The following is a 23,881-nucleotide window of genomic DNA, read 5'->3' as shown; positions in this document are numbered from 1 at the left end:
AAAGAATTCGTGGTTTCCTAATTCTTATAAAACACTGCTTTAACTACCTAAACCTCAGACATACTGTGGTGGGTGAATTCAAGTTTCCCTTGGGACACGGGCCCGTTCCTTCTTTTGAAATTACATGTGAGATGTTTCCCTTCTCTTTGGGGGCAGGGGGCGCCGGGGGCTCTGCAGGGCTGGGGAGGCACTGCTCCTTGAGCTACTGTCTTTCGGCCCGTGTGGTGGGCCAGGGGGGCTGCATGGCTCCCTGCGTGCCACTCTGCCCCGTCATGGTTCCCACCTCGAGAGTGTGGGCAGGCTCCCTCTATTCATCACACACCACAGGGAGACAGTCGGAGATCTAGAGTTCTGTTCCATTTTTTACAGAGTTCCGGTTCTATAAGATAAGTCCTAAGATCTGCTGTACAGCACGGGACCTATAGTTAGTAACACTGTGTTGTATACTCACGAATTTGCTGAGTGGAGGTCTTATGTTGTGTCATCACAAATTCAGAGGGCAGGAGGAAATGCTTGGAGGTGATGGTTAGGTTTATGGCATATATTGTGGTGATGGCTTCACGGTATATATGTATTTCTAAACTCATCAAGTTGTAGACGTTAAATATGTTCACCTTTTTGTATGTCGATCACACCTCAAAGAAAAAAGAAAGAAGTTGGGGGATTGAGTGAGGGAAGAGCTCTCTCTCTCATCTGTCCTTTAGACACAGAGATGCAGAGATGGGCATTTGCTGGTCTGTTTTTTATAGTTTTATTCCACCAAACACTCCGCCGGGTTTTCTTTTATTATTTTTTAAAACGTTGCTAAAAATATGAATATGTATTTTCCACAACAGTTCTGAGGTTGCTGTAGCTTAAACTTTCTCTCAGGGTTAGTACCACTTTTCATGCATAAGTGGATTTTTATTCTTTCATATTTGGAAAGATTTGAATAGCTTCAAATCTATGCTCCAGCATAGGGCAAAGTGAAAATTTTCAGTTAAAATGGGAGGCCAAACCTAGATTTTATCTGGCTTAGTCTGAGTTTTCAGTCCTTTGATTTTTTTTTTTTTTCCAAGAAGCAGACAGTAGATTAGAGAAATGGGTAAAAGACTAATGAATTTCCTTTTCCTTTTGTCTTCACGACATGGGTTTTTAGTGTCCCGTGCGCCACAGATGCAAGATGCCGCGTGTGCTTGGCCCGCAGCGTCAGGCCTGGGCTGGGGCCAGGGCGCTGAGCCGCCTGTGCGCAGCTCCTGCTGAACGTCTGCAGCCGCTCAGTAGTTTGAAACAAGAACGCCCTGCATCCCCTGCCACCCTCTCTCCCTCACCCCCGCCTCTTTTTTTTTTTTTTTTAATTAATTAATTTATTTATTTATTTTTGGCTGTGTTGGGTCTTCGTTTCTGTGCGAGGGCTTTCTCTAGTTGCGGCGAGCGGGGGCCACTCTTCATCGCGGTGCGCGGGCCTCTCGCTATCGCGGCCTCTCTTGCTCCAGACGCGCAGGCTCAGTAATTGTGGCTCACGGGCCCAGTTGCTCCGCGGCATGTGGGATCTTCCCAGACCAGGGCTCGAACCCGTGTCCCCTGCATTGGCAGGCAGATTCTCAACCACTGCGCCACCAGGGAAGCCCCCCCGCCCCGCCTCTTTTCTTCATCCCAGTGCACACATCTTCCTAACTGGAATCCTCGGCCCCCTTATAATAAATAGGTCATCGATCCTACAAGCCTTACTTCAGACTCTTACTCACCCCTGAGCAATGCCTGCTAAAAGTTTTACCAGTCACTTGTCTCTGCCAGCTCTTCTCTGTCTTCCATGTTGCCACCAGAAAGTTCTTTGGGGAAAAAAAAAAAAGCACCTAGGTCATGTTGTTCTCCTGCTTAAGGGTCTCTGCCATGTCACTTTGCTCCCAGCAAGTCCAGACTCCTTAGCCAAGGACCCAGACCCCCGTCCTTGCCCCTCCTGTGCCCCGTGTCAGCAGCCTGCTCCCCAAGCTCTGCCACCTCACCGGGCCTAGCCCATGCCCTCCCTTTGTCCCAGGCCATTTCCTTTCATTCTCTTTCTCTCCTGGATTCTCTCTGCCAAGTACTTTAACTGCGTTTATTACGGTGATTTTTGTTGTTGTTGTTTATTTTTTTATTGAGGTAACATCAGTTTATAACATTATATGTTTCACATGTACAACTTTCTATTTTTATTGCTGTATAACCTACAGTGTCCTTACCACCAGAAGTTTACATTCCATCCATCACCATACAGTTGATCCCCTTTACACATTTTACCTGCCCCTCCTTCACCCCTTCCCCCCACCCCCATAACCACTACTCTCTTCTCTATATCTACGTGTTTGTTTTGGCTTGTTCATTTATTTTGTTTTTTATATTCCAAATATGAGTGAAATCATATATTTGTCTGTCTGACTTTCATTTAGCATAATGCCCTCTAGAGCCATCCATGTTGTCACAAATGCTAGGATTTCGTTCTTTGTTTATGGCTGAGTAATATTCCATTGTGTATATAGACCACATCTTCTTTATTCATTCATCCACTGATGGACACTTAGGTTGCTTCTTATCTTGGCTCTTGTGAATAATGCTGCTATGAACACTGGGGTGCGTGTATCTTTTCAAATGAGTGTTTTCATATTCTTTGGAAAAATACCCAGAAGTGGGACTGCTGGATCATACAGTGGTTCTGTCTTAATTTTTGAGGAGCTTCCATACTGTTTTCCACAGTGGGTGCACCAATTTACATTCCTAATGATAGTGCACAAGAGTTCTGTTTTCTCCACATCCTTGCCAATGCTTGTTATTTCTTACCTTTTTGGTAATAGCCACTCTGACAGATGTGAGGTGATAGCTCATTGTGGTTTTTAATTGTCATTTCCCTGGTGGTTAGTAGTGTTGAGCATCTTTTCTTGTATCTGTTGGTCATCTGATGTCTTCTTTGGGAAAATGTCTATTCAGATCCTCTGCCTATTTTTTAATCAGGTTTGTTGTTGTTGTTGAGTTGTATGAGTTCTTTATATACTTTGGATATTAACCCCTTATCAGATATATGATTTTCAAATATTTTCTCCCAGTCAGAAGGTTGCCTTTTTGTTTTGATGATGGTTTCCTTCGCTGTGCAAAGACCATTACTACTATGACGTAGTCCATTTGTTTATCTTTGCTTTTGTTTCCCTTGCCTGAGGAGATATGTCCAGAAAGATATTGCTAAGACCGATGACAAAGAGCTTACTGTCTATATTTTTTTCTAGAAGTTTTATATTTTCAGGTCTTACAATCAAGTCTTTAATCCATACTGAGTAAATTTTTATGTGTGGTATATGATAGTGGTCTAGTCTGATTCTTTTCCATGTGGCTGTTCAGTTTTCCCAGCTCCATTTGTTGAAGAAACTGTTCTTTCTTCATTGTATGTTTTTTGCTCTTTTCTTGTAAATTAGTTCTTCATGTATGTGTGAATTTATTTCTGAGCTCTCAGTTCTGTACCATCGATCTGTGTGTCTGTTTTTCTGCCAATACCGTGCTGTTTTGATTACTATAGCTTTGTGGTATCATTTGAAATCAAGGGGTGTGATACCTCCAGGTTTGTTCTTGTTTTCTCAGGATTGCTTTGGCTATTTGGGGTCTTTGTGGTTCCATATAAATTTTAGAATTTTTTTTTTCTATTTCTGTGGAAAAATTGTCATTGGGATTCTGGTAGTGATTGCATTGAATCTGAAGATTGCTGTAGGTAATATGGACATTTTAACAATGTTATTCTTCTAATCCATGAGTATGGAATATCTTTCAATTTCTTTGTGTCATCTTCAATTTCTTCCATCAATGTCTTACAGTTTTTCAGTGTATAGGCCTTTCACCTCCTTGGTTAAATTTATTCCTAGGTATTTTATTCTTTTTGTTGTAATTATAAGTGGGATTGTTTTCTTAGTTTTTCTTTCTGCGAGCTCATTGTTAGTGTATAGAAACAACAGATTTTTGAGTATTGATTTTGTACCCTGCCACTTTACTGTATTTGTCTACTATTTCTAATAGTTTTTTTGGTGGAGTCTTTAGGATTTTCTGTATATCATGGTGAGTTTTAATCCCTACGTATATTTTGGGTTCCCCACTGGGCTGAGTGCTTTCGCAGGACTCACATCTCAAGCACCAAGCAGACTTACATCTGCCAGCTGAGTGAACGGTCAACCTGGGGTAGGGATTTACCATGGCCACACTCGGAGCGTCACTCGACCCATATTTCACACCTGCTAAGGTGCTGCAGGTACTTGGGACACTGGAATGCAGCCTGGGTTCCAGCCCTCACTCACCCCCTTGTGCACTGCATGGTTTGCACAACCGTGTGTTGGAGCACTGTGTCATTGCACAAGTTACTGTACTGTCACCAACCGTGATGAGACGTATGTGGAAAAAGTTCAGGACGCTGGGAAGCCATGTAAGCGGGAAACTCAATCTGTTGTATGGATGGAAGGGGCAGAAGAGTTTGTAAGTCTATTTAAGTGGAAGTGAGGGCATGAGGGGTGGGGGACTGAGGAGCAGCCAGCAAGGCTCCTGTGTCTTCCTTTGCTGCCTGCCTTTCACACGCCTGCCCACCGAGACTCCTGAGCTGCAGAGTCCGAGCAGCTGCTGTCAGTCCCACAGCTATGGCATCAAGGCAGGCGCTGTTGTAGGCATCTAGGGCAGCAGAGATGCCACATCAACAATGTTGAGCCCCTCTGTGGACAGTGGAGACTGGGGGGCTCTCCCACGGCTAGGGTAGTGTGGTTGACCCGATTCGGTTCTACCCTGCGGTTGGGGGCGTTCAGAGATATGGGGGCTGCTTTATTTTCTTCCAAGCCCTCTCCTAATGCAGTCACCAGTGAGGCCTGTGAAAAAGAGCCCCCTCACCTTCTGTTGGGAGACTCTGACGTGGGTATCCTCAGCTCTCTGCGGGGAGTCACAGCTGCTGCTTCGTTTACCATCCTCCTCCATTGGTACACTTCTTACAGGCCTGTAAAGTATGAAATGGTCAGTCCCCAAACACACCAGAGCATCATATGAAGCCTTGCTTTGTTCCGTGGGCGTATACATACTTTCACCACCAAATCCAGGGCTGTGTCATTAATTAACAGCACTATGCTTGGGAAGAATTTAATTACTTTGATTTTTTAGAATTAGTAATAATGAAGAAAAATAGGGTCTATTGGTTTCTCCATGATTTCGGCCTGGAGACCCGTCTCTTCCTGTGGGTGGGATTCACGCCCCTGCGGCTGCTTGCTGAGACCCCGTAGTGCTCAGGCCTGTGCCCATGGGGTGTGTGTGTGTGTGTGTGTGTGTGTGTGTGTAAGGGCAGGCCGGGGGCCAGGCGGTCTGGGAAGGGAACGGGGTGCGCTGACCCTACGTGGTAGGTCCTCGGGCCCGGGAGGAGCCTGGCTGGTGCGGAGGGAGAGACGATACCTGCGAATCGCGGGCAGCGCTTGCCCATCTGCCAGGTGGCTCCGTTTTCCCTCTACTGCTGATCTGGGGGAGGGGAAGTGGATTCGGGTGAGTTTTGCTTATTCATGAAGAAGAAAGGGCAGGTTTTAAAGAATCAATACTCTTGCCCTGGAGGGCTGGGGAAGGGCGGCACTCGAGCCCGGTATGCAGAGGGGTACGCAGTGGTGTCCAGCTGGGACCAGCTCCCCAGCGCATCAAGGCTGAGTGCAGAAGAGCAGAGAGCTGCACATTACGAAGATGCTCAAAACGGGGTGGGCTGCGTGGCAGCATCACGGTTCCAGGGCACTGGTGTGGGTTGGAGCAGGACGGCGGGAAGAGACCAGCAAAGTAGGCATGGAGGCTGAGGTTCAGAGGTGGGGCTCCAAGCCTGCCGAGGAACCAAAAGAAACAAGGGCTGAAGCTGCCGGTCAAAGGCCGTGGCTGAGATCCAGCTCCCCTGGGCCTGTGCAGGGAAGCACCAGCACGGTGAGTGCGGAGAAGCTGGTCTGGGGACTGAGGAGAGGCACCTGGACCGGGAGTCAGGAGGCCTGAGGTCTGTGGGCCCTGGGGTGGGCACTGTCTCTTCTGAGCCTCTGCATCTTACCGGCAAAATGAAAGTCTATGAAGAAAAGCAGTCTCAGTTATAGTCTTTATGTCCAGCGGTGGCCAGAGTAACTAGAGACAGTCAGAGCTCCCTAAGTGCCTCAGCCTCCCCAGTCCTCCCCGACACACCGCTGGCAGGGCCCTGGTTATGCCCTCCTTGGTAGAGAGGAAAGACGGACTTTTTGTTCCTTCAGAAAACAGTGGCTGCCTGCCTGGCAGCAGCGCCGTGTTCGTGCGCTAGGAGGGTGTGAGGGACGCGTGCTCACCGCCCTTCAGGAACTTGTAGAAAGGGGGGGATGGGTGAAGGGACAGCGGGTGCTAGGGGGTCAAACTTCCAGTTATAAGATACATAAGTCCTGGGGATGTCATGTACAGCATGGTGACCACAGGTAACTTTATTTATATTTGAAAGCTGGTAAGAGAGTAGATCTTAAAAGTTCTCATCACAAGGGAAAAAATGTGCAACTCTGTGCAACTCTGAGGTGGTGGATGGTAGCTCACTGTGGTGATTATTTCACGACGTGCGTGTGTATCAGATCATCATGCCATACAATGTTACATGTCAGCTACAGCTCAATAAAACTGGAGAACGTTTAGAACAGGGGGAAGAATATAAAGCCTTGGCTACAGCAGAGCTGTGAGTCTGGAGGAGGGGGCGCTGGATTTCAGGGCTCTCTGAGCAGAGCTTCACTAAACTCGTGCACTTGAGGCTGAGTGTGGGGAGGGGGTTCGGGGCCACAAAGGAAAAGATGATGACATTATGGTCCCTCTTCTTTATGACGTATTATGTGGCACTCAAGTTGACAGTCAAGGTCAAGGCCGTGTAACTGTGGCAGGACACGTGTGAAGCTGTATTTAGGGAAGGGGCAGGCTGCTGTGTTACAGCGTGGTCGTGAGTCCGGCTGTGTGATCACACAGGTGCACAGAGACTGGAGAGGACAGTTGGTAGTGACGTCTGAGATGTTAACATGATTTAAAGTGTCTTTGAAAATGGTTTCCTTTCATGTGACTAATACTGATTTTTTTTTTTTAATAAATTTATTTATTTATTTATTTTTGGCTGCATTGGGTCTTCGTTGCTGTGCGCGGGCTTTCTCTAGTTGCGGAGAGCGGGGCTACTCTTCATTGCGGTGCGTGGGCTTCTCATTGTGGTGGCTTCTCTTGTTGCGGAGCACGGACTCTAGGCATGCAGGCTTCAGTAGTTGTGGCACATGGGCTCAGTAGTTGTGGCGCACGGGCTTAGTTGCTCCGCGGCATGTGGGATCTTCCCGGACCAGGGCTGGAACCCATGTCCCCTGCATTGGCAGGCAGATTCTCAACCACTGCGCCACCAGGGAAGCCCCTGATTTTTTTTTAAAAAAATAAAATAAAATAGAAGTAGATGAAGTATTCCCATTGGGAGATACATTTTTATTCCTTCCCATCAGTGCACTTATGGTGAGTTTGTTGATGGTGTTCTGACTGTTCTGGCGTCCCAATCCTATACTAAATCTGTCAACCTGCAGTGACGGTAGTGGCCTGAATAAATGATGCCAACTGCAGGAAAATGGAAATAGTAGGAAGTGTGTTTTGACAGTTTAATTACCCTCCAAATCAGAGCTGAAACACACACAGTTGTGAGGAGAAGCTGTGCCTGCCTTTTCTTGTGGGATGTGAGGGCCCCAGTGTTCATGTGTGTGTTGGCAGAATTTCAGCTGTATAATCTCTACAGACCCTGACAGGTCAGCCTGAAAGGCCAGATACCTAATACAGATACACCTTTCAACTCCCTTCCTCCCCCTCCTCCCAAAGAAGCAGTAAAAGAAGGGCCGTCTTTGTGATGGGTAGTCCTTGCAAAAGGAAACACGAAGGGTCAGGGCTTTGGCTCCCTTCCTCGGGCTGACTAGCATGACCAGTCTTTTGTGCATCTTTTAAGAAATAATCCATGATTTTCCTGACACACACACATATATATATATATATATATATATATATATATATATATATATATATATATATATACACGTATATGTATACATATATATATGTGGACATCTTTTTAATACTGATAAAAATAACTTTGGATAATGAGGATATAACTTGAGTCATGAATATCTTCAAAGTATATGAAACAGAAACTCAGAATTAAGAGGGAAGTATGATGGAAACTGTCAAGTGTCAATGCATTATTATTAATCTAATCAAAATATAAAAATGGAGTATTTAAAATAATTTATGAAATTGTACACTACAAAGAAAATCTAAAGAAGTTTGCAAGAGCAGAAATCACAGACCTTGGGGTCTGGACTAGGACACTCTGGGTTCCATTTCTTTTCTTTTTTTTATTTAAATAAATAAATTTTAAAATATTTATTTATTTACTTACTTAGGCTGCGCTGGTTCTTAGTTGCGGCATGCTGGATCTAGTTCCCTGACCAGGGATCGAACCTGGGTCCCCTGCATTGGGAGCGCGGAGTCTTACCCACTGGAGCACTAGGGAAGTCCCTGGGTTCTATTTCTAACCTCACGTCTCTGTAGCACATCTGGGAAAGTGACTCAGTTTCTCTAAGCCGCAAGCACCTGAACTGTGAGGTAGAGATAAGACTGTCTTAGGGTGATTGCATATGAGTTGATCCAATACAGTGCTTAACACATGGCCTGAGACAACACTGAGTGAATGGCAGTAGTTGCTGCTACTAATATTACTAAAACTTGTAGTTTTAAGAAATCTATGAATGAGCAAATTAATCATCTGCACCCACTTGGAAATAAAAGAATCCTCCTCTAAATTACTCATTGAGTAAATGAAGGATAGGAGTGAGGGAGGACCCTGGGGTCCTGATGTGCTCCCTCACCCTCACTGCAAACCTGCCGCACCCATCTTCCCATTTGGATGAATGGCAGCTCTGGTCTTCTGCTGCTCGGCCAAGTCTCAGAGCCATCTTCACATTTTCTCCCACCTCTGCCTCCACAGCTGCCACCTTTTATTCAGATTATCACAAGTCCTCCTAACTAGTCTTCTTGCTTCCCCCGTCCTCTGCTTCAGTCTACAGTTAAGTCCCCTACATACGAACCTTCAAGTTGTGAACTTTCAAAGATGCTAACGTGCGTTCACATGTCCAATCACGTAAGTTAGTTCACATGTCTGGCGTACATTGTCACGGGCGTGCATCCTCTACAAGTGGTTGTGCTTTTGTGTACTTTACTGTACAGTACTGTATAGAGTACAGTAGCACAGTATCTTTATTTCAAGCCCAGGATGTCCAGAAGCAAGCGTAAAAGCAGCGGTGATGTCGCTGGTACAGTACAATCCAGACATCACTGGATCGTTTTTTCAAGAGGGTAGATAGAATTGAATCCAGCAAGGAACCAGAACCTGTGCCATCCACGTCAGGTGTGAGTGAAATTGCAGCTTGCCCTCCGTCTCCTATTGCTGACGATCCTTCGGTCTACCATCTCCCACCTCCTCTCCCTCCTCCAGTCAGTAACTCTTCTTACCTGTTCACTCGATGCCAGCCCTGGATGCCAGCTGCTGTACTGTACTACTGTACTTTTCAAGGTACTTCACTGTAAGATTACAAATGTTTTATTTTTTGTGTTTGTTTTTTATGTATTATTTGTGTGAAAAGTATTGTAAACTTAGTACAGTACAGTACTATATAGCCGACTGTGTTAGTTGGGTACCTAGGCTAACTTTGTTGGACTTAACGAACAAATTGGACTTACGAATGCGCTCTCGGAACGGACTCGTTCGTATGTAGGGGACTTACTGTATTTCCAGAAAAGCAACCAGAGTAAAAAACAGAACTCAGAGCACAGTTCACGTCAGAAGTCCTTACAGCGGCCACAGGCCCTTTCTAAGTCTGCACATTTCCCCTTCCTACTGCCCTTCTGTTCCCGGTCACCTCTCCTACTGTTCTCTTGGCCCTCATTCCACTCTTGCTGCACACTGACCTTTTGATTTTCCCCAAACTTCCAGGCTGCCATGTTGCTGACTTCAGCGCTGTGATCCCTTCTGCCCGAAAGGTCCATTCTCCATTTACAGCCACCTCTTCGTGTACACGTGGCTGCTACGCCATCACCTTCTCCCTCACACACTTGCTCATGTCGGGCTCCTTCATTTCTTCCAGGTGTTTCACCTCTCAGAGACCCTCCCTCTGTAAACAGTGAAAAAATGGACTCCCTTTCCTCCTCTTTGTTTTCTCTTTTTATCTGTTTCCAACATCCCCACTTTATTTTTATCTTTAGCACTATCATTAGTAATATATTACATACTTTGTTTTTATCTTGCTTATTATCTTTCTTAGCTGCAAGCGTCATAAGGACTTGAGATTTTCTGTTTTCATCATTGCTGTGTTCTGGGTGCCCATAACAGTGCTGGCAAATAGTAAGAATTCAGTGTTTGCTTAATACACAAGTGAATGATGTATCAATGAAAAATTAATACAAAAACATATGCAATGTAAGTGAACTGACATTTAAAGGTAAATTCATAGCCTTATTCTTTGTTAAAAGTTTAAAATAAGAAAGCGAATTAGCTGACCTCTCCTTAAAAGAGGTTCAGAAATTAATAAAATAAAGTCACAGAAAGCAGTAAGAAGTACATAATAAAAAATAAAAATTAATTACAGGAAAAAGAAAAATTGATTTGCAGATCTAAAAGTTAGTGCTTGGTAAAAGGCAATAAAAGTAAATGATATTGCCAATATATATCCAGAAAAAACTATAATTGGAAAAGATACACGCACCCCTATGTTCATAGCAGCACTATTTACAATAGCCAAGACCTGGAAGCAACCTAATGTCCATCAACAGATGAATAGATAAGGAAGATGTGGTACATATACACAATGGAATATTACTCAGCCATAAAAAGAATGAAATGATGCCATTTGCAGCAACATGGATGGACTTATCATATTAAGTGAAGCAAGTCAGAAAGAGAAAGACAAATACCATATGATATCACTTACATGTAGACTCTAAAATATGACACAAGTGAACTTATCTACAAAACAGAAACAGGCTCACAGCCATAGAGAACAGACTTGTGGTTTCCAAGGGGGAAAACGGTGGGAGAGGGATGGAGTGGGAGTTTGGGATTTCCAGATGCAAACTATTATGCATAGAATGGATAAACAACAAGGTCCTACTGTAGAGCACAGGGAACTATATTCAATATCCTGTAATAAACCATAATGGAAAAGAATATAAAAAATAATATATATATATATGTCACTTTGCTGTGCAGCAGAAATTAACACAACGTTGTAAATCAACTATACTTCAATAAAGTAAATTTTAAAGAAAGTAAATGACATTGCCAATCCCATCCCTGATAAATCTAATTAGTAAAGCTGGATAAAGAAAAAATAAAATCATAAATTGAAACATTACATATCCAGAGGAGATTAAAAATTACAAATAAGTACTCCTGAAATGGAAAATTTTGGTAAGATAGGAAAGTGTACATTACCAAAGATTCATTAGAATACTGAAAATTTCAGTGGTCCACAAAGCACGTAAGAGTTTGAGGAAGTTTTCAAAGAGTTAGTTAGCTTTCAGAATGGCTCCAAATTCATATGGTATCTTTGAAACTTTTAAGAAACAGTTCATGTCAATGCTTATAAATTACTACAAGTATAGAAAATTATGGAAATCTACCTAATTTGTTTTGTAAAGCTAGTATAACTTGTAAAACTAGTGTAACCAAAATAAAATTATATTAGATCATGTTTAATGATCATAAATACAAAAATCTTGGGAAACTGAATTAAACAGTGTGTCCGCTCGGGTGGGGCTCTTGTCAGTCGACTCACCTTTACTGAATCTAGGGCTCCCTCTCAAATCGCACGAAGACTCTCAAGGAGGAAGAGATGATGGCTGCAAGGAGTGGAATGACTTCAAGTCTCTGGAGAAGGAGGCTGTGGCCGGGTTAAGAGTGCAGCCCGGGGCGGGTGGTGGAGCGGGGGGAGCCTGGGTCGTGACAGCCCTTAGCCAAGCCCTTCGTCCTCGGATGGTGCTCAGAATGTAGGTCCATCACGTCACCAGCCTTCTCTGGTTTTGCCTGTCCCTCTTTAGCTGGAACTTCTTCCCCCATTTCATCACCCCGTTGTGAGACACATGTCATAGTGGAAAGAGCCTGGGCTTTCCAGTACACTACTGGGTTCAAATTCCAGTGCCTCCTTATAGTAGCTGTGTGACCTTGGCAAGTTGTGTCTTCCTGAGCCTCGGTGTCTTCAAGAAAGTGGATGCAATACCAATACCCCTGCTGTCCCCACTGCGCCCTCCACATAGGATAGAGATGCAATGCAGACAGCCGTTACAGACATTTAACACCTGAGGGAACAGCGGGGCAGCGTTGTGGCTGCAGTTGTTTTACCCACTTCTCCTGATCCTTTCCTCTCTGTCTCCTGGAGAAACAGTCTTCCTCTAACTCCAGCTTCTTCACAGACGCTCTGCCTTTTCTTTCTCTAACTAAACCATCTACCGTGAGCCTTCAGAATTGAAGGGCTAGTTCTCTTCTCCCACATTCCGCCCCCGCTAAGTTGGGGAGATGGTGCTGGTGTCCCCTTGGCTCCTGGCCATCACGTCTGTATCCTTACAGTCCCGGCTACTTTGAATCCCATACCAGTTGGCTCTGCCGCTCTTTGTCACCATTTTGCTACTGTCTGTGAGCATCTCTTCTTTGAGGACTTTGGAATCTGTCTGCTCAGATCACCGCCCCCCCAGTGGCACGCGGTACAGAGGCTGCCTGTGTGCGCGCCCGGTCCCCCTTCCCACGCAGGGAACTGTGGGTCCCTGTGCCGCTGCTTAAGGCCACTGCCTGTACTGCTCCTCTCCGCCCAAGTGACAGAACGTGCTGGGTGCCCTCCTGTGTACCAGGCTCTTTGCTAGACAGTGGGGTTCAAATGTGGAACCAGGCTTATAAGGTCCCTGCCATCACTGAGCTTATATTCTCTGTAGAAATCCTCTCTCTTTCCTGTATTTCTGTCCCTAACTCTATAAACGCGCTCAAGCATTTCCCATCCTTAAAAATACTTCTGCCGTAAGAATATACAATGGGGAAAACACAGTCTCTTCAGTAAGTGGTGCTGGGAAAACTAGACAGCTACACGTAAAAGAATAAAATTAGAACACTCTCTAACACCATATACAAAAATAAACTCTAAATGGATTAAAGACCTAAACGTAAGCTCTGAAACATAAAACTCCTAGGAGAGAACATAAAGCAGAACACTCTTTGACATAAATCATAGCAGTATTTTTTTGCATCTGTCTCCTAAGGCAAAGGAAACAAAAGCAAAAATAAACACATGGGACTACATCAAACTAAAAAGCTTTTAACAGGGAAGGAAACCATCATCAAAACAAAAAGGCAACCTTCTGAATGGGAGAAAATATTTGCAAATCATATGTAAGGGGTTAATATCCAAAATATATAAAGAACTCATGCAACTCAACAACAAAAAACCAAACAACCTGATTAAAAAATGGGCAGAAGGCCTGAATAGACATATTTCCAGAGAAGATATCCAGGTGGCCAATAGGCACGTGAAAAGATGCTCAGCATCACTGATCACCGGGGAAATGCAAGTCAAAGTCACACCGAGATATCACCTCACACCTGTCAGAATGGCTAACATCAAAAAGTTAGCAAGGATGTGGAGAAAAGGGAACCTTGGGCACTGTTGGTGGGAATATAAGTTGGTGCAGCCACTATGGAAAACAGCATGGAGGCTCCTCAAAGAACTAAAAATAGAACTAATAGAAATAAAATGATCCTGCAATTCTACTCCTGGGTAAACATCCTCTTTGAAAACACTACTTTGCAAAGTACATGCCACACAGTATTCTTAGCAGCTCTATGTACAGTAGCCAAAATATGGAAGTAAACTAAGTGTCCATCAACAGATGAATGGATAAGAAGACCTGGTGTATATGTGTGTGTGTGTGTATATATATACTGCATTACACACACACACACACAATGGACTATTAGCCATAAAAAAGAATAAAATTTTGCCATTTGTAACAATGTGGATGGACCTGGAGGGTATTACGCTAAATGAAGTAAGTCAGACAGAGAAAGAAAAATACTGTCAGTTACCACTTATATGTGGGATCTAAAAAATACAACAAATGAATATAACAACACAGAAGCAGACTCACAGACATAGAGAGCAAACTAGTGGTTACCAGTGGGGAGAGGGAAGGATGGAGGGGCAAGATAGGGGTAGGGGATTAAGAGGTATAAACTGCTATGTCTAAAAAAACAAGGATATATTGTACAGACCAGGGAAATATAGCCATTATTTTGTAATAACTTTAAATGGAGTATAATCTATAAAAATTTTGAATCACTGTGTTGTACACCTGAAACTAATAATCTTGTAAATCAACTGTACCTTAATTTAAAGCAGTTTTTTTCTGTTTGTTTTGTTTTTTTGTTTTGTTTTGTTTTGGCTGCGTTGGGTCTTCGTTGCTGCACGCAGGCTTTCTCTAGTTGCGGTGAGCGGGGGCTACTCTTCGTTGTAGTGCGTGGACTTCTCATTGCGGTGGCTTCTCTTGTTGTGGAGCACAGGCTCTAGGTGCGCATGCTTCAGTAGTTGTGGCTCGCGGGCTCAGTAGTTGTGGCGCACGGGCTTAGTTGCTCGGCGGCATGTGGGATCCTCCTGGACCAGGGATCGAACCCGTGTCTCCTGCATTGGCAGGCGGATTCTTAACCACTGCGCCACCAGGGAAGTCCCTTAAAGCAGTTTTTTAAAGAATAAAAAACAAAACAAAACACATCTGCCCTTGTCGTGCATCCCTTTAGCCACCACCTCTCCCCTCTGGTCTTCACCCCTTACCCTGGAGCAGCTGTTTGCCCCGGCAGCTGGGCTTCTGTGCCAGCCATGGTGCTGAAACTGTTGGCCAGAAATCTTGAATGTCCTGTGGGCTGAGAAGGCGCGGTGCTGCCCTGTGCCCCCCCCACCCCTCCCGGTGACACAGCTCCCGCCTCACTGCTTCACTCTTTCCTCCCATTCTCCTTTCATTCTTCGCCGCCGCCTACACCTCCTGTGTTTCTCCTCGTTTGAGTGCTGGTCTTGTCTGCGCTGCTCTCCCCAGCCGTCCTCTGGCCCTTCCACACACTCTTCCTGGGAGGTTTCGGCCAAGGCCACGTCTCTGCTGCCACTTCCACAAAGAAGGCCCCCAGAGCTGCCTGGGCTCCCGCGGGCCCTGCCCTTTTCCTCTGTCCCCTCTCTCGCCTGGTGGGCCCCTTATCAACACCAGAAGCCGGGCCTTTCCTACGTAGGCCTCTCCTCCCCACGCGCTCCACACTGAGCTGGTCCCGGGTCCTTGGATACACCGCCTGAACCCCTCTCTCATTCTCTCCTCCCCATTTCTTCTCTCATATTCAGAGGCTTCCATTGTGTCTTTCCCGGACTATTACATTAGCCTCTTTTTTTTCATCTTTAGCTTTTTATTTGTATAAAATATAAAGGGATTCAGAGTAAATAAAATAAATAAAGTAAATAAAATATAATCTCTGCCCTTGAGAAGCGCACGGTCCTGGCTGGTCACAGGCTTGTATACAAACATGTCTTGTAAACGAGCACGTCTCCTGGCAGCAGGCAAGATGCACCAGTAGAAGCAGGTGTGAGATGAGGCGGAGCTGATTAAGGTGCCACCTGTGGCTGATTGCTCTCCTCCCGACACCCTTGAATGCATCTCTGGCCATGTGTTTCTGTCCTATACTCTGTCCTTCAGCACACTTGTAGATTTCCAAGACATCCTGCACACCTTGGTGGGCATCTTTCCAGGAATCTGACCTTTATTCAGTTAAACTGTGGCAGAGGAAGATTTGCACAAAAAAAGACCCTACACAATACACATACAGAGACGACCTCTGGTGCCCGAGTGTCTCCTGGGTTGAATGAGGCCTAACTCAGATACACCTGATTTCACTCGTGAACTTAGCCCAGCCCACGTAAAACCCGGAGCCCACAGTTTCTCTTCTTGATTCTTTATTTATTTAGTCAGTGTCCTGTCATGTTATCAACATGATCAGAAAAAGCAGATCTAGGAAATAGGCTCCAAAACAGCAGCTCAGGTGTTTCTACTGTTAAAATGAGAGTCAGGGCTAGATTTGGGGCAGGGTGACCGGTATTTTCTCTCTTGTCACCGTCTGTGCTCTCTGGACCCCCGTGCCCTGCACCCTGGCCCGCAGCAGGGCTCAGCCTGCATCCTGCAGCCTCTCCCTGAGACAAGAGCGTCCTTGTCCTGCAGCATCCAGGGCAGGGGGAGCGTCCACAGACATGGCAGCCCAGCCCGCTGGCATCCGCCCCGTAGGTCGTCGCCTTATCTGGGAATTGGGTTCACCTGGATGACAGGTAATCTGCCCTGATTAAATGTTAATCCAGCAGGTGGGAGTGGCGCTGATACTTCAGCAAACTGTTCTCAGAAAGTGTGTGGAGGTGCCGGTGATGATTCTGGCCGAGATTCGGGAACACAGGGTCCTCTTTTCAGTTCTCTCTGAGTTGACTTACCTTTCTACGCCCAGGCTTTTTAGGCTCTCAGGGATACTCGGCCCTCTCTGATGGTAATTTTTTGGTGCACCTCCCCAAGGTGTTGGCAGAGCTGCCCTGGTGTGTCACTCGGCTGCGGCTTGGTCCCTGCCACACCTGATCCCGCTAATGTCCCTCCATCACTCAGACACCCTCTCGCGTTGTGGTGCTTTCTGCCTGTCTGCATCCAGGAGAGGAGAAGCTCCAGGAGGCCGGGGCTGGCATGTTGCCTTTGCTTGTTTCCTGATCCCAGGTGCCCTGCTGTGTCTGGGCCCTGGCTGTGATGGGCTGTGGGTTTTTTCTGCTGTGCTCACATCTGCTTGCCTGTCTTTCAGGAGCCCAGCAACTGGGGCTGCCGTTTTACACCGACCCTGGAGGACCAGGGATGAATCCTGCTGGGAACCCTATGGCGATGGCTTTCCAGGTCCAACCCAACTCACCCCAGGGAAGCATGGCCTACCCACCGCCCCCTTCCTACTGCAACACGCCACCGCCCCCATATGAACAGGTGGTGAAGGCCAAGTAGCCGGGAGCTGCCTGGCACCTGCCTGTGCAACTGGCCGGGGAGGCCAGGAGAGGCTGTCACTCGCCCTCCCTGTCTCCATCACCGTTCACTTCCAGGAATGGTCTTCTGAGCCACTAAGGGCAAACTCCTTTTTGATATCTTCAAAGCAAGCACAGCTTCCTTTCAAGTTTTCCTTGGAGGACCAGGATTTGAATTCACCCCGTGTCTCCTCTGTTGCTTCTGTTTCCAATGTAATCTGTCCTCTGGCCGAGTGGAGAGTCCCGAGGGTTGACCCCCTAGGGTGGTGCGCCCAGACCCTCAGGGGAGAGACCCCGGCGGAAGGTGAGGCAGGGCGCGTGCAGGTGAGTACGCGTGAACACGAGGAGGGGCCCGGGCCGCCCGGAAGGCCCTGCACACGGCAGGCGGCCCGTCTGAAACGAGGCACCACCACAGGGCCAGCTCTGTGAGCTCCTTGCCCGTCAGTCTTCCTCTTCAAAAGGCTCTCAGAGAAACAGGCGTTGGCGGCGCAGCCTTGGAGCCCTCTCTTCTCCATCCCCTTCCTGAAGACCAGAGCTGCCCTCTGCGCAGCCAGGGCTGGGAGAGCCCTGGGCACAGCCTGCACCTCAAGGAGATGAGGATCCAGAATCAGGCCAAGTTGATGTCTATAGTTATCTGAAAGTCACTAAGCAAAGTTATTTAAATTCATGGGAAATTGCCCCCTGCCTCAAACCGGACATTGCATTTGATGAGCTCTTGGTCCGACTTGGGGAAAAAAATGTTCGAGCCCTTTTCAGTGTGTCCTGTGGAAGGTGGTGTGGAGTCCTGTCCTAAGGTCAGACGCAGAGTCCTTCCTGGACGTCGGCAGCTCTCTGGCCTGCAATCACGGCCAGGCGCCTCTGCCCCTCCCCTGAGGTAGCTCTGACAGCGCGTTGTGAGGGACACTTTCAAAGCAGAGAGGCACATCGGCTGGGAAGCCACATCAGCCCCTGGAGAGATGTGTCCCAGCAGGGCGCCCCTGGAGAGAGGTGTCCCAGCAGGGCGCCCCTGGAGAGAGGTGTCCCAGCAGGGCGCAGTTGGTGGCTTGAGCCTGGGCTGGGCAGGCCTGGGCCCTGGCTGACTGATCTCGGCAGGTGTACGCCGGGCTCCGAAGACGAGGAGCTTGCCAAGAAAAAGACGGGAACGCAAAGCCCCAGGACTGCAGAGAGAGCTCTTCAAAAAGGACCGAATAGATTTCACTGAGGAGTTCATCAAAATTAGAATATAGAAGATCTGGTTGGGAACGCAAACCCTGGCTCAGAAACCTCTCTGGCCCTGGGATCACAGGTAGTGCTGGGTTGTTAGGGGGCCGGGGTCCTGCTCCTCTCCTCTGCGTGGTGAGTAACGCCCACGATCGTGTATTTAAACCCAGAGTGAGACCTGACAGGTCACGTACAGGAAGGGCAAAGCCGCGTAGCCAAGACAGGTAGATCCCTGTATGTGTAGCAGTGGGCTGGGGGTGGAGTGCTTATTTTTGAAATGAACTAAACAGAGCCTCTTGAGGAGTTGTCACTCGTTGAACCTGAGCATCAGGGCATCTCACCGGAGTGGATGCTGAGGGTTTTCGTTCCCTAGCCCTAGTCTCCGTGTCCCTGCTCTACCGGGACACGTCTGTGGCGTAGGGGTGAGGAATCAGGATGGGGCCACAGTGACTTACCTTTTCTAAGGATGGGGAATCTGGGAGCCTCCCCGGGAATTCCACAGGACGCTCTTGGAGCCAGATGAACACCTTGGAAACAGTCTGTGAACACGGATGCTGCTGCCGGTGTCTTTGACCACCGAGTGTGACCTCTGAACTCCTGTGCCCAACTTCAGTACCTCCCCGCACTCAAGTCCTTGATTCGAACGAGACAACAAAGTGCAGCATTTGCTGTTGACAACCCAGGACAACTACATGGGTCCAAAAGGCCCTCTTCCTCCAGGTCATTCGTTTTGCATTTTCAGGTCCAGTCTCTCCCTTTACTGTTCTGATGAGGAAGCGCCCCGCGAGCTGCCCCTGGAGTTGGATTGGGTGCAGCTGAGTAGCCACCCAAATGTCCGTGACGAAATTTTGTTTATCTTTTTGATAGCAAATGATCTTGAGACTGAATGATTTAGGTAGCACTCAACAATTTTATATTCATGTTTGTGTGAGATAAATTTTGTTTTCCCTTGAACCAGGGTGAGAACCCACTACTGTGGGCACTGACACTGTGTGGAAATTCCACTCGCAGTGACACCTCCTGCCCATTCTGTTTCCCTCCGTGCTGTCAGTGGGCAGTGCCCACCGCTTGGAGCCAGTCCAGCTCCCGGTGTGTGAAATTCCATAGAGTTCCGTAGAGTGTGTGGCCAGGAGTGAGCTGGGAGCAGATCGGTGCATGCTTTTCCTCTTGTAACACTTGGCTCTTTTCTCTTTTTTGTTCTTTTGATAGGGTCATGTTTCCTATGTATGCAAAATAAAAATAAATTTGGGTGTGTGCTTTGACTGTTTTGCTGGGGAGTGGGAAAGAGGGGAGAGATGAAGATTCTAAAGAAGGATGCACAGTGGGCTCTCAGTTCAGCTGGGTGGGGTGGAGTGGGTGAGGGATGCACCCAATCTCAGGAGAACTGGAAATTAGATGCTATCCAAGAAGATAAGGAACTTTTGTTTCACCAACACATTTAAAATATCTAGCTAAGGAAAAAATTATCAGAATAGGAAGACAGAAGCATTAATTATGTGGACTCACAGCTAATACTGATATTAGTTATCTGGGGGTCTGAGTGTGCTTTGCATAGGTAGGGGAGCCTTGATTTTAAAATCCAACTCTAGGGCTTCCCTGGTGGCTCAGTGGTTAAGAATCCGCCTGCCAGTGCAGGGGACATGGGTTCGATCCCTGGTCCGGGGAGATCCCACATGCCGCAGAGCTACTAAGGCCATGTGCCACAACTACTGAGCCCACGTGCTGCAACTACTGAAGCCTGCGTGCCTAGAGCCCATGCTTCACAACAAAGAGAAGCCACTGCAATGAGAAGCCCGCGCACTGCAAAGAAGAGTAGCCCCCGCTCGCCGCAACTAGAGAAAGCCCGCGTGCAACAACGAAGACCCAACGCAGCCAAAAATAAATAAATAAATTTATTTAAAAAAAAAAATCCAACTCTATTTGGTCAGAAACTGTATTTCTCTCACAGATCTATAGCTGCTACAGTTAGGCTGTATTTTAGATGAATCACTAACTGAGATAATGTTTATAAAGAAGTGTTTTATAATTTACTATCTTAAAACAGGACAGGAAATAAGGTAGAAGAGGCCAGACAGCCTGCTGGTGGGGAACTCAGAGCTGATTTACACGCCTCACTGGACGAGCCGCTGGCCATCAGCTTCCCCCAGTGAAGCGGGAGCAGGGTCATTTACACATCAGAGGTCATGACTGGAGATGGCAAACACAGTATTCACTCTTGTCTGTCCCTCCCAAATTTCACTGAACTCCAAAAAGTCCATAATAGTTATCAAGGCAAAAAAGTGCAAGATCAGAAATTGTAATTTCTGAAATAGAAGGTGGCAGGTGGGATTGACAGATGAAGAAAACAGATCTGAGAAGATGGGAGCCGACAACGTGCAGAGAAGTTTCAATGACTCAAATGATCTCCAATCTCAGTTTCCTCAACTGCAAAATCACATTATGGTCACTCAACAAATGTTAGAAATCCTGTTCTCCCTCATTCCTCTTTTCCCTGCGCAAGCGGAACTGAAGCCGTGGGAGAGAGAATGAGTTCCCACCCCGTCCTTTGCCCATCAGGAGATGAGCTCCGTGGTGTGAGGGGAGCAAATTCCCGTTGAATACATCCAGGATGTGAAGACGGAAGCCGAAGGGGTCCCAAACACTGCCACTGCCCCCCACGTCACCTTACCGTCTTGCAATGTGGGCTGTGGGCTGCTCAGCAGTGGGTGTTGAGCCCGCCAGAGCTGGGAAGGAGAAACCTCGCGCGACCATCTCTTTTCCCCACCATTTACGTTGAATGAGGTCTGTGCATGCCCCAGAACCAGCCATGGTTATAAGCAATCCGTCCTGTTACTTGGGTGTCTCTCTTGCCATTCCCTGACGCCCACATAGCTTTTTGTTCCAATGCTCCTGCCTCCTTGGCTGTGCCGCGGTGTCCAGGGTGGATCCTGCTCAAAGCCTTCCTAAAAACGGTGTGGTTGGTGCAGGGACGATTATTGACACCTCCCCCCCCCCCTCCTCCCCGGTAGAGCTGGGTTCTGTTGCGTCTCCCGTTCTGACTCCAGGCACCAAGGTCTGGCTTTGCTTCTGTGAGGAAAGGCTCCTGGTCCCCAGGGTGTAATGAGGGTGGAGGAGGGCCCGTGGTCTCAAGAGTAGCAGGAATGCAGGGGGCGCTGCTTTTTCTTCCTCTCTGGACTCGAAATCACAAACAGTCCCGAGGTCCTGAAAGCCCTGAGTCACATTTGCCACAGACCGGTGCTCACTGTACAGGAACAGGAGACCGTGTACCTTTGTGTGTACAGAGCGTGTGCCTTTGAAAAGTGCCTGGTCACAGCCCTTACAAACAATAACGATCCCTCATGTTTTTGAGGAAGAAAGGAATTTTTCATCTTGCTTTAAAGGTTATAAGGAGAAATGCTTTTAGATGTATGTTCTAGACCAGGACTGTCCGTTAAAAAGATGTCAGCTAAGCATGTTATACTGAATTTTCATTAGTTACATCAAAAAAGATGAAATTTATTTTAATATTTAACCCAATGTATCAAAATAGTATTTCAACATGTAGCAGTGTAAAATATTTTAACAAGAAATGTTACATTCATTTTTCCATACTGTCTTCCAAACCCAGTGTGGATTTTGTATTCACCAGCACGGTGAACTTGAGGCAGCTGCATCTCAAGTGCACCGTAACTCCACCGCCAGTGGCTGCTTTATTGGACAGTGTGAGGCAAGTGCATAAGAAAATACTCCGCTCCTATGTTCTGGCCGGTCAGTCACCACAAAATCCAGTGAGGTTAAAAGGAAGTTAATTATGAAAAGGTTGAAGGTAAAGTTCAACCTCAGGTGATAATAGTCCAGTTTTTAGGGACCCAACACATTCTCTAAATTAAACGTCTGATGTTGTAGATTCTGTAACAAAACTCAATATTAAGGTTACAAGTCAACAGTCTTGGGAGGTATGGGGCGAATTCTTCCTGAGCTTCTGGGGAGCGTGGGGGGTGCTGCCCCCATTGCAGCTCAGCCTTTCATTCCAGTCCCCAAAGGCACTGCTAAGGAACACCCAGGTGGCGAGGCCGCAGGTCCGGCGGGACCTGGAGAGCATGCCCAGATCAGGTCTGGTAGATGGTGCTATGACTAGCCCTGGGGTCTTCTGCCCCAAATGTCCCCCAGCCACCAGCTCTCACTCCTTTGTCCTCACCAAGTTCTCCAAGGAAACAGAAATCCTGGAAGGAGTGAGTTGCTATCAAGCAAGGGAAGGGAGGGAAAGGCAGTAGTTGGCTTCTTCATGCCTGTCATGGTCAGGAGGAAGTTAGCAGCGTGCCCCCGTGTGGGTGCAGAAGAGATGCGGATACAGATTGCAGAAGTCGTGTCCTCTCGCCAGAGCCCTCATCCCCCCAAACCTGCTAACCACTCGTGCCCTTGAATGAGTTTCTCCCCTCAGAGGTGCCAAGGTTGTACTCACAGGCAGCTAGGACCTTTCTCACGTGAGTCTAGGACTGGGCCCTAGGATGCAGGTACAGGAGTTGGGTGGGTGGAGGGGTGAGGGGGACAGAAAGAGGGTGACAGGATCTACCGAGGGCAGAGTCTGGTGGGCGGGAGGCCTCCTGTCTCCAGGACCCCGGGCAGGCAGTCCTGCTCTCCACGCCCCTTCCCTGCGCTCCCCTAGGGAAATGCGAAGCCGGGTACCCCCTTCCAAGCGGCCCGTCCACTCGCAGAGATAGCGGCGGAGCGGGGAGGGTCCGTGTGTCTCGCCCTCAAATACCAAAAGGCCCCAGTGCCCGGCATGTGTAGTTCGGTTCTGGGGAGCCCCGGGAAGGCACGTGCGCGCCTAGCTCCGGTCGGTGCCCGGCCCGCGTGTCCCCCAGGACCTGGGGAGGGCGCTCTGGGCGCGCTGACCTTGGAGACCGGCTCCCTCCTCCGACCTTCTGCTCTTGCTGTCGCCGTCCTGTCCTCGTCGCCCTGGGTTGTGGTGAGGGCCCTGGCTTAGCGCTCGCGGTGGAGCCGGATGGGCACGGAGGGACCATACGCGCACATGGACGGGCGTTCCAGACGCCCTGCCTCGGAGTCGCCCTGACGACTGGGGGCACGGGACGTCCTGGTGTCCCCGTTTCCCCATCTGGAAAGTGGGGCTACGGAGGCGCCCAGGGTGTGGTGCGAGTTGGACAGCCAATGACGCACGCGCCACCCCACGATGAGCCCGGGACCGCGGACCGCGGCTTCTGCGCCCAGATCGCCCGCCCAGAGAGGGGACTGGGGACCGGAGACCGGGGCCCGGGTCCCGCCCCTCCCCGGCCCCACCCCCGGCCCCGCCCCTCCCCGAGCCAGGTTGGGGCGCGGCGGCCCCGGGGAGGCTCCAGGAGGGGACCCTGCTTAGCCCTTGGCAAAGTCCCTGCTGATACTTTTTTACTCAAAACCAAACCCATGCCTTTATTTTTAACCTAAAATGTAGACCGTACAGGAAAGCACAAAGCAAAAGGTAAATAGAAATCACCTGCGACCCCAGTATCCCGAGACTGCAGCTGGGCGGGTTTCCGCCGCTTTCTAGGTCCCTTGCTCTGACGACACATGTGCACCGCGGGATCCTTCGTAGCCCG

At 47.9% G+C, this 23,881-nt stretch overlaps 1 protein-coding gene across 1 annotated transcript in view; it reads left to right on the top strand.

Annotated features, from left to right (window-relative positions):
- The window catches only part of VOPP1 (VOPP1 WW domain binding protein), a 100,540-nt gene extending 80,978 nt beyond the window's left edge, over positions 1 to 19,562 (top strand). The window contains exon 5 of the mRNA XM_061198328.1: positions 16,901 to 19,562. Within this exon, the coding sequence (XP_061054311.1) occupies positions 16,901 to 17,091 (191 nt within the window). The 3' untranslated portion in view covers positions 17,092 to 19,562. The remainder of the gene's footprint in view (positions 1 to 16,900) is intronic.
- Positions 19,563 to 23,881: the final 4,319 nt, after the last annotated feature.

Source organism: Eubalaena glacialis, chromosome 8 (assembly GCF_028564815.1).
Source record: "Eubalaena glacialis isolate mEubGla1 chromosome 8, mEubGla1.1.hap2.+ XY, whole genome shotgun sequence".
NCBI lineage: Eukaryota > Metazoa > Chordata > Mammalia > Artiodactyla > Balaenidae > Eubalaena > Eubalaena glacialis.
The sequence above is the reverse complement of the archived record's forward strand: the minus strand, read 5'-3'. Positions and strand labels throughout refer to the sequence as shown.